The sequence below is a fragment of the Pagrus major genome, chromosome 11, assembly GCF_040436345.1.
Source record: "Pagrus major chromosome 11, Pma_NU_1.0".
Lineage (NCBI taxonomy): Eukaryota > Metazoa > Chordata > Actinopteri > Spariformes > Sparidae > Pagrus > Pagrus major.
Window position 1 is genome coordinate 347501 of NC_133225.1, and position 11165 is coordinate 358665.

Genomic DNA, 11165 nt, shown 5'->3' on the forward strand with positions numbered 1-11165 from the left:
TGGTGTGATGGTGTGTGGTGTTGGTGGTTGATGATGGTGATGTGAGGAGATGATGTGTGGTGATGATGTTGGTGATGATGATGATGAAGATGAAGATGATGATGATGGTGATGAATCAGAATCAGAACCAGCTTTATTGGCCAAGTATGTGAAACACATACAAGGAATTTGACTTTGTTTTGTTCTCAGCACGCGTTGTACATAGACGTAAACATAAACATAAACATAACGGGACAGCTGCTTGGGCTAGCGACAGGTTGAATATGGCAGTCCAGACCTCAGTCCGCTGCACAGCGCAGGCCCTGAGGACACGTCCTGGGACACCATCAGGACCAGCAGCCTTCCGTGCATTAACTAATTTTATTAATTTATTATTATTAATTAATCCCACTTCTGACTATATGTATCTGGGGCGGCAATAGCTCAGTCTCAGGGACTTGGCTTGGGGACTCAAAGTGGCCGGTTCAAGTCCTACTTGGACCAGAAAAACTGTGATGTGGACTAGTAATGGAGAATGCTAGTTCACATCCTGCTAGTTCCTCGATCCTAAGCTTGTAGCTGTGCTTGGCCTTTTTGATGCCCTTCTTCAGGTTATCCCTGGATGAGCTATAGGCCCGAGCATCACCTGATCTGAAGGCGGTGTCACATGCTTTCAGCAGGAGTCGGACCTCTCCATGGCTTCTGATTAGGGAATGTGGTGATCCGTTTGAGGGCGGTAACACTGTTGATGTTGGAGTTGATACAGTCCAGAATGGAGGAGGCATATAGGTCGATGTCCGTGTGGGAGTCGAGGGTGGCCTGAGTGGCAAACATATTCCAGTCAGTGTTTTCAAAACGCTGCTGAAGTGCAGAGTCTGCTCCCTCTGGCCAAACTTTGACTGTCCTCACTGTGGGTTTAACACGTCTGATGAGTGGAGAGTATTTAGGCAGAAGGAACAGTGAGAGGTGGTCAGATTGACCTAGGTGGGGGAGGGGGACAGCTTTGTAGGCATCAGCCTTGTTTGTGTAGACATGGTCCAATGTCTTGTCTCCTCTGGTGGGGCAGGAGACATGTTGGTGAAATTTGGGTAGTACAGTCTTCCAAGTTGGAGTGATTGGAGTCACCCACAACAATAAAGGCTGCCTCGGGATGGAGAGTCTGTTGTTTGCTAATAGCAGTATGCAGTTCTTTCATTGCAATCTTAGCATTAGCATCCGGTGGAATATAAGCTGCAGTCACAACGGTAGATGTAAACTCTCTGGGCAGATAGAAAGGTCTACACTTAACCATGAGATACTCTCGGTTAGCTGAGCAGTGACTCCTGATGGTGGCAGTGTCCGTGCACCAAGTTTTGTTTACATAAATATGCACAGACCTCCACCTCTGGTCTTACCGGATTCAACAGCTGTTCTGTCTGCTCGGAGGACATAGCGCCCCGTTAGCTCGATAGCGCTGTCGGGTACGTCGCTGTTGAGCCAGGTTTCAGTGACTGATGATGATGATGATGATGGTGATGAAGATGATGATGAAGATGGTGATCAGGTGTTGGGTGTGGTGGAGGTCAGGTGACAGCTGACAGCAGTTCATTACAGGACTCTGACTGGTTCAAACACAAGAGCAGAGCTTGAAGTCTGGAAAGATGGAGTCATGAGATCACAGGATCATGTGATGATGTGACCGATCACATGATCACATGATCTCACTCACATTTACCTTCGTGGGTGTGGCTGAAACTCCTGAACTCAACAACCAGCAGAGGTGTCCACTAACTTTTGGCCGGATGGTGTATCTGCAGGTGGAAACAAGATGTGTTGTTTAACATGATGATGGAGACAGAATCATTTATACACTAAAACAACAGTAAACACAAATATACAAACAAATATACAAACAAATATAAATCTTACGTCAGTATAACTACTATAGTTCAACACAAAGAAGACAGGCAGCGTCCATCAGATCTCTTCAATTAATCAATTAATAACCATAAAAAGACACTGAACACACATTCTGTGTGTGTGTGTGTGGGGTGTGTGTGTGTGTGTGTGTGTGTGTGTGTGTGTGTGTGTGTGTGTGTGTGTGTGTGTGTTGCAGGTGGATCAGGATGATGATGATGACCTCATCAGAGAAGATGAAGAAGAAACCTCCAAAGGACAGTCTGACTCTGCTGCCATGTTTTTACTTTGTGGAGGTGAGAAGAAGCTTCAGATGGATCATATGATCAATCACGTGATCAATCACATGATCGATCACGATCATCTGCAGGCATATGACATGCCCTGATGTGCATTTGAAGCGAGCGCACTAGAGACTTCTGCCGACCGAGCCAGCTAACTTGAATGGGGAAGAAGAACTTTAATCGTGCGGGTCTTCTAGACTTTCTCAATGTTATCGGACCGAATGGCTCCGGTTCTGACGAGTCGTGTGTCTGCGATGCTCAAAAAAATGTATCCAGCATTTTACAGATGCTTCTTTCACAGTGTTAGCTGATGGGAATAAGTGTTTTTGGGCCTCAGTGCATCACGTGATGATGTCATCACACAGTCTGGTCACTATGACAACCGTCTTCAGAGCTCGGCGTCTTCATGCAGCTTTATTTAACGCTGCTGGCTCGACTAGAACTTCCTCTGCAAAGAAGACAGCTGGCCCAAACCCATGAAGAGCGCCAGGCTTTTATTCAATTAGTCTGTTTATTAATAGATTAATAAATTAATTTGTAAACTAATTTATTAATGCCTATTTTTATTGTACAACTACTTAAATGCTTTATTACTATTTCCGCGACACTTGGAGATATTTACACGTTTTGTTCTCCAACATAAACTCCATCATTAAATGTCCCACAGTTTAATTATGAAGCTCTTCATGTGTTAAAAACAGTTAGCGGTTGCTAACAAGTGTCTAAATGAGACTACAGAGGTTGTCGGGGACATTAAACGTCCTCACAGCGAACACGGAGACTCATCTGCTCACTAGTCCGTCTTTACAGGCCACTTCAGTTACACACTGTTCTGACTCTGACTTTACAACTTTACATTGATCAGTTTATAGAAAACCTGGAGAGTAATTGTGCAGTAAGACGCTCGGTGGTGGAGACGTTGAAGTCATGTGACCGTGATGTCGTCTGTTTGTAGCCTAGCATTAGCTTTTTTTTTTTTTTTTCACTTTAATTTTTATTGAGAATTTTTGCTTTACAAAGGTGCAACAACTCAATCAAAATAGAACTAAAACAAGTAAAAAAAACACATAAAAAACACACATGGGAGTCACTTTCAAAGCAATCTGTCCATATTCCATTTTTTTTTCCTCAATCAAGTTTTTTGTTTTGTCGTTGTTCAGTCATAAATATTGTCCATCTCATCCATTTCTCTTTGAACTGAGCTTCCTGTAGCCTTAAGCGGTGTATCATTTTTTCCATTGTGTAGATATCTTCTACCAGGTGAGTCCATTTTTCTTGTGTAGGGATAGCATTAGCTTTTTACTGCTACACATTTAATTTACACTTCAAACATCAGAGTGGAGTTCATCTGTGAAGATTATCTGGATGATCAGAACCTGGAAGCATAAGAAACTGCAGATTATTTTCTGTAATAATCCAAAATCTAGTTCAATAATCCCACAGAGGAACCAGAGTGATGCTAACTTCAGTTAGCTGCAGACACACATCATCATTACAGCTCTCTGTTATCTGAACATTTGAAAATATGAATTTTCAAACGGTCGAAATTCTCGCTCTGAGAATAGGGGCGTGGTTGAAAGTCATATGTAAACCATTACCATGGCAACCAGACTGCCATTCTAACAAGATCAACATCACTAGCATGATAACTGAGCTCGCTAACACCTGTCTGCTCTGAACACACACCTGAGCTCTCTCTCCTTCTCTTGCTCGACCACTCACACACTACACACCGCCCTGTTTCTTAAAGGAGCCGCGCTGCTTGTATAACTCCTGTTGGAGGCTGACGTATGACTCATTGATGTCATTGTTCCATATTAGCAACAACCTAAATTTAGTACGTTTGAGCACAAAATTTAATTATTTGTCAAAAAAATAAATAAATAAAGATAACAAAACAAAAATAATGTCAAACTGTGGCTCATCAACATCATCAGGAAGGAAAAAAATATGAAATATCATAAAAATGCCAAAGTCCCCTGGAGGTTCAGAGGTTCATCATCTCCTCAAACAGCAGCTCGCCGTAGTTTTCATCAAACAAACTAGAGATGTTGTGTAAATGAAGTCCAGTGTGTGTTCATGGTGATGAAGGAACAGCCGTGTGGCTCTCGTGTGTTTTGAGGCGCTATTATGGATCTACTGGAGACCAGCCCTTCTCCGCCTCCAGTTGGTTGGCTTCGTTGGTGGCTTTCTGTCTGATTCAGACTGTGAACTCACAGTTTCTTGGTAAACACTCCGACCTCTTCGACCTCTCCTGGTCTGCTGCTGCTCCTCTCGGCATCACTCACCATCTGTAGACGCTCTTCACCGTCAGAGCGTCTCTGGACTCGTTAAGTAGAGCGAAGGCTGGCCGCTGTCACTGAAGAGGTTGCTGTGTTTACCAGGAAACTACAGCTCACAGTCAGCTGAGGTGTGTTCAGGTACAGTCAGACACCAGATCACTGATGTGTGTTCACCTCACACAGCTGCCCATTGTGGCTTCTTCTATGGTGTCTCTGTACTTCCTGGAGCTGACCGACGTGGTGCAGCCGGCTCAGGTGGGGTTCCGCTGCCACGACAGAGAGCTCAGCATGCCGTATGTGGACGGAGGAGACGAGCTGATCCCGCTGCTGATGCTGCTGAGCCTCGCCTTCGCCGGGCCCGCCGCCTCAGTAACACACAATAAGACACACACAGACACAATGACACAGAGACACACAGAGACACACACACACACACACACAATGACACAGAGACACACACACACACACACACACACTGACACACACACTGACACAGAGACACACACACACACACAAACACTAACACAGAGACACACACACACACACAAACACTAACACAGAGACACACACACACAATGACACAGAGACACACAGAGACACACACACACACACACACACACACTGACACAGAGACACACACACACACACAAACACTAACACAGAGACACACACACACAATGACACAGAGACACACAGAGACACACACACACACACACACAATGACACAGAGACACACAGAGACACACACACACACACACACACACACACACTGACACAGAGACACACACACACACACAAACACACTGACACACACACTGACACAGAGACACACACACACACACAAACACTAACACAGAGACACACACACACACACACACTGACACAGAGACACACACACACACACACACACACACTGACACACACACTGACACAGAGACACACACACACAATGACACAGAGACACACAGAGACACACACACACACACACACTGACACAGAGACACACACACACACACACACACACACACACACACACTGACACAGAGACACACACACACACACAAACACTAACACAGAGACACACACACACACTGATACACACACTGACACAGAGACACACACACACACACAAACACTAACACAGAGACACACACATGGATACAGAGACACACTGACAGATTCAAACACAGCAGTATGTTTATTGTGGTATATATTCTGAGGGTGTGTTTGTTTTGTGTGTTAGATCATGCTGGTTGAAGGTCTCATCTACTGTCTGCAGTCCAGACTGAAGCTCCGCAGACCTGAAGGAAGCATCAACGCAGGCGGCTGCAACTTCAACTCCTTCCTGAGGAGGACGGTGCGCTTTGTAGGTACGACACACTAAGACTTTACACACAACACATACAACCACTAGGTGCTCCAGGTGTGCACGTGTTCAATCTCTACGCCTGTTTGTCTCTCTGCAGGTGTGCACGTGTTCGGTCTGTGTGCAACGGCACTGGTCACTGACATCATCCAGCTGTCGACAGGTTACCATGCTCCGTTCTTCCTCACTGTCTGTAAACCCAACTACACTCTGGCCGGCAGCTCCTGCGACAGAAATGCTTATATTACTAAAGACATCTGTGCGGGACACGACCAGCACGCCATCATGGCCGCCAGGTGAGTTACCTGCTCTTTCCTGTTCATGCTTTCTGTTTGTTAGGACGGATGTGTTGGGTGCATTAAAGTGATTATTGATTAAAGTTTTCTGATCTTTTTCTGTCCTGACAGGAAAACTTTCCCTTCCCAGCATGCAACTCTGTCTGCCTTCGCAGCTGTTTATGTTTCTGTAAGAAAACCTTCCTGTCATCAGTTTATGTCACAGATCAGCTTCATCATACGTTATTCATGAAATGAAATTCTTCTTACAAACTGTGAGATGATGAAGTTGATCGTCTGTTTCCTTCCAGATGTATTTTAACTCGACAATCTCTGACAGCACCAAGCTGCTCAAACCCGTCCTGGTTTTTGCATTCGCCATCGCGGCTGCGTTAACAGGTCTGACTCAGATCACTCAGCATCGCAGCCATCCCATCGACGTCTATGTGGGCTTCCTCATCGGCGCCTTCATAGCTGCTTATCTGGTGAGATGTGAAACATCTGGATGTTTTCCCCTTTTATAACTTTAATAAATGGACACACGGTCAATATAATTTGGCTTTTTTGACAAGAATTTACAATAAAAACTCTTTGAAAACAGATTTCTACAAAGTAATGTCAATTAATTAAAATATATAATAAGTAATTAGCCCCTTTAAAGAAACTGACTTAATTCAACAGAGGTCCAGCCAGTTGGTGCTAGCAGTCGCACTATTAGTGAACTTGAGATCACCTGAGTGCACTGAATGTGTCTCAGGTGATTACAGTATAAAGACACTTGTGTCTGAATGTCCAGTCACTGTTAATCAATATTCTTGGCTACAATTACACCATGAAGATAAAAAAAACACTCCAAGCAACTCTGTCAAAAGGTGATTGAAACGTACAAGTCAGGGGACGGATACAAAAACATTTCCAAGTCACTGAACATCCCCCAGAGTTCAGTTAAATCCATCATTAAGAAAAAGAAGGAGACTAGTGAGGGAGGCCACCAAGACACCTGTGACTGCTCTGAAGCAGTTAAAGCTTCAGTAGCTGAGATGGGAGAGACTCTGCATTCAACAACTGTTGCCGGGTTCTTCACCAGTCAAAGCTTTATGGGAGAGTGGACAAGAGAAAGCCACTGTTGAAGAAAGCTCATTAAATCTCAACTAGATTTCATCCAAAGGCATGTGGGAGACTCAAAGGTCCACTGGAAGAAGGTTCTTTGGAGCTTTTTGACCATCAGACTAGATGCTATGTTTGTCTGACACCAAACACTGCACTTCAGCACAAACACACCATCTCCACCGTGAAGCATGGTGGTGGTGGCATCATGCTGTGGGGATGCTTCTCAGCAGCAGGCCCTGGAAGGCTTGTAATGATAGAGGGTGAAATGAATGCAGCAAAATATAGTGAACTCCTGGAGGGCAACCTGATTCAGTCTGCAAGAGAACCACAACCTGGGAGAAGATCTATTTTCCTGAAAGACAATGACCTGAAGCAGACAGAGAAAGCTACACAGAACTGGTTTAAAGACAACAAGGGGAATGTTCTGGAGTGGCCGAGTCAAAGCCCAGACCTCAATCCAATAGAGAATTTGTGGCTGGACTTGTAAAGGCTGTTCACGCCTGATACCGTCAACCTCAACCTGACAGAGCTTGAGCAGTTTTACAAGGAAGAATGGAGTAAAATTGCAGCGTCCAGATGTTGAAGCCTGATTGAGACTCCACACAGACTCAGTGCTGTGATCGAGGCCAAAGGTGCATCTACTAAATACTGACTTAAAGGGGGTGAAAACTTATGCAGTCACGTATATTACATTATATATTTTTGATTCATTGACATTACTTTGTAGAAATCTGTTTTCACTTTGACATGAAAGAGTTTTTTATGTGATTTTTTTTTTTGTCAAAAAAAGCCAAATTATATTGACCATATTGATAAAAGTTATAAGTGGAAAACATTGAGGGTGAATACTTTTTACTGTAAATGTACAGTATATATATAACATATACAGATTCAAGTAATGAGCTGACATCACAGAGTGAAGGAACAGTGTTGACGTCAGAGTCGTGTGTGTGTTGCAGATTTCATTGATACGTTTGATTTTCACTTTTTAGTTTTAGTTTTCTTTCTCACAGTTTGATATCAGACGATTTTCCGTCTTCAGACATTTAGAGATGATTGTTTTTCTTTGTCAGGCTTTTCACGCTGTTGCCAACTTCAAGTCCTCTGATGACATCATTCCGGCCCCTCCTCCCCCACCCCCGAAGGAGGACCCTCTGCGGGCGCTGACGGAGCGAGGACACGAGTCCGTCTACAACAAGGGCCCTGCCTCCGCCTCAGAGAGTAACGATGAGATAGCGGCAGCTCCGGCCCCCATGGACCGGCTTGAGGGCCTGGGGCCCCTGCAGAGGGAGAAGGACTCCATGGGGAGCCTGAAAAGGGCCAGCGTGGACGTGGAGCTGCTGGCTCCTCGCAGCCCCATGGGCAAGGAGACCATGCTGACCTTCAGCAACACGCTGCCGAGGGCCAGCATGAATGTTAATGGCGTGCTGGGGGCCAACATCGGCCCAGAGGACCCGGTTCAGCCAGTGCAGCCAGTGCAGCCAGTGCAGCGGCGTCTGAAGGCGGTGCAGGTTCCCATGGACCCGATGCGTTCGCAGCAGCTGGTGTCGGAGTGGAAGCAAAAGTCGATGGAGATGAGAGGCCTTAGCGTCCGGGACGAGGCAGAGCACGAGGCAAGTGAGGAGGGCTCCGAGGTGGGGTCTGTGGGGACCGACGAGGGTGGGTCTCAGGTCCCCATCTACCAGCCCGCAGTGCAGTCTGGGAGGACAGCCTCCAGTCGCAACCCCACCCCACCTCCAGGTGGTGCCAAAGCTGTGGCAACTCCCAGACCACCACAGATCCCTGAAGCAGGACCCCCACCAGTGTCCCCAAAGAGCGCCTTGACCCGGGCCAAGTGGCTTGCCATCCGAGAGAAGACAAGTGGGGAGGGGTCAGTCCGCGGCGCCACCAATCAGCCACGACTCATGCAGGTCATCGCCATGTCGAAGCAACAGGGCCTCCTCCCATCCTCCTCCTCGGGGGAGAAATCCTCTGAGACCACCTCCACCTGCTCCGGCACCTCCTCCACCACCGACTCTCCCCACTACCGCCCTTCGTACGAGCAGCGAGAGGGGTTGGGTATCATCACCGTGGATGCCCACGCCCCTCACCATCCTGTTGTCCAAGCCCCAGCCCATCCTCAAGCCCCGCCCCTCGCGGGTAACGGTAACCCTTGGGAGTGGGCGGGGGCATCCAATGGGGGTGACCCGCGAGACACCTACGACCTAAACAGCCAGAACCGGGGCGACTCTGCTGCCCATGGCAGTAGCTTCAGGCCACACCGCTCCGCCTCACCACGTGCCGCAGTCGACCCTGATCTAGCCCAACCTCCACCCAACCCACAGGTGGAGCTGTCAGTGGACGCTCAGCGCAGGGAGATGGCCATGAGACGCAAGACAGCGCTGGTTCTGTTGGACCGAGAGAGTCGTAACAAGACTGAGCACGAGAACTATTACAAGAGTCTGCAGGGACGAAGGTTCAAGGACTAGTCTCTTTACCTTTCAAAATAAAAGCCTTACTTTGGTCACTAACAGCACAGTACCTGACTGCAGTTGCTATGCATTTCTTCATATGATGGAAAACTGGACTCACAGGAAACAAAAGTTTTCATCTGGGCCGGAGACGACTCGGTGGCTCAACACTCTGTCACTCTGTCAAAAGACACGGTGATGCTGATCTTTGGATCGAGTCACACTCGATGTTTGTCAGTTTAATGTTTCAACTCCAGAAAGTCTCAGTTTCATAAAATATCAGAATATGTAATTAAAAAGACGACATTCGCTAAGTGACGTCATCTTGTTGACAACTCGTGGAGTCGTCCTGCATGTCAGCTAACTGTGCCGGGGCGGCGGCCATGTTGCTGTTGGTGATGTTTGTTAAGACAATGTCGTTGACTGAGCGTTTTGTCACAAAACTACGTAATATTTTATTTTCTTTAAAACAAACTGAGACAATCTGCAAAATTATCTTTTAAGTGGACAAACATCATGTGTGACTCATTAAACAGGATCAAAAGTGTTTGTCTCATCATTGTCCCACATGTTGTTTCTGTTCAATGGAGACACAGGAAGTGGAGGGACGTCGTCTCTCTCCTGAAGTCTTTCTGGACTTTATGGGACTTGTTTCACTGATCCAGGCAGATAAATCAGGAAGTGACATCACCAGAATAAACATTTTGTTCTGGTTCCCTTGAACACGTCAACTTAAACATGATGTTGTGACTAGTTATTAATTACTCTTCTTTTTATTGAGGACCATCCAAGAATAATAGATTACCTTCGTCCACAGTGTTGAGCCACTGAGCAGGAAGCTGGAGTGTTTCCATGACAACGTGTTCTGTGGATAAAGACGAAACAAAAACTCAGAGACGATTTTAAAGATTCATCTAGAAGCACAAACATGCAACCAACCTGAACCCTGCAGTGGATCCTCCAGACGTTTCTACCAACCAGCAGCTGCTTCCTGCTGCAGGCCCCGCCCCCTCTGACAGGCGTGGCCTATCACAGTGCAGTGAGACATACAGACTTTGGATGTCGGAGGTCTACACTGACTGTATATTACCTGGACAGGTGTGTTGTTGCCTTTATGTTGTGATGGCTTGGTTGCTATATTGATTCTCAGCATGTTTGTTTGTGTGCTGCTTTCTGATTGGTTGAGACTGTTCAGAGTTGTGTGTGAATGTGGATGTGTGTATTTATTAAGGATGGACTGATGTGAGATTAAATATTTATTGACAGAATTTAAAGATTCACTCATTGATCGTTTGTTGACACAAATCTTCAATAATCAGAAAAAAGGCGATAAAAGTTTAAAGAAGTGACTTTAAATAAACTTGAAGTTTAAATGTACATGAAAGTGTTCAGGCCGCCGTGAGGAGAATAAAGCTGTTAAATATTCTTCTGTTGTAGAAAACGGATCTAAAAGACTTTTTTTCTCCTGGCGGCGTCTCGAGCACTGATAACAGACTTCCTGTCCGCTGATTGAAGCCGAATCA

At 46.0% G+C, this 11165-nt stretch overlaps 1 protein-coding gene across 1 annotated transcript in view; it reads left to right on the forward strand.

Moving 5' to 3' along the window:
• Positions 1 to 10282, forward strand: part of plppr3b (phospholipid phosphatase related 3b) — a 14049-nt gene extending 3767 nt beyond the window's left edge. The window contains exons 2-8 of the mRNA XM_073475768.1: positions 2075 to 2171; positions 4625 to 4810; positions 5685 to 5811; positions 5908 to 6103; positions 6215 to 6272; positions 6394 to 6567; positions 8266 to 10282. Of these exons, the coding sequence (XP_073331869.1) occupies positions 2085 to 2171; positions 4625 to 4810; positions 5685 to 5811; positions 5908 to 6103; positions 6215 to 6272; positions 6394 to 6567; positions 8266 to 9660 (2223 nt within the window). The 5' untranslated portion in view covers positions 2075 to 2084 and the 3' untranslated portion in view covers positions 9661 to 10282. The remainder of the gene's footprint in view (positions 1 to 2074; positions 2172 to 4624; positions 4811 to 5684; positions 5812 to 5907; positions 6104 to 6214; positions 6273 to 6393; positions 6568 to 8265) is intronic.
• Positions 10283 to 11165: the final 883 nt, after the last annotated feature.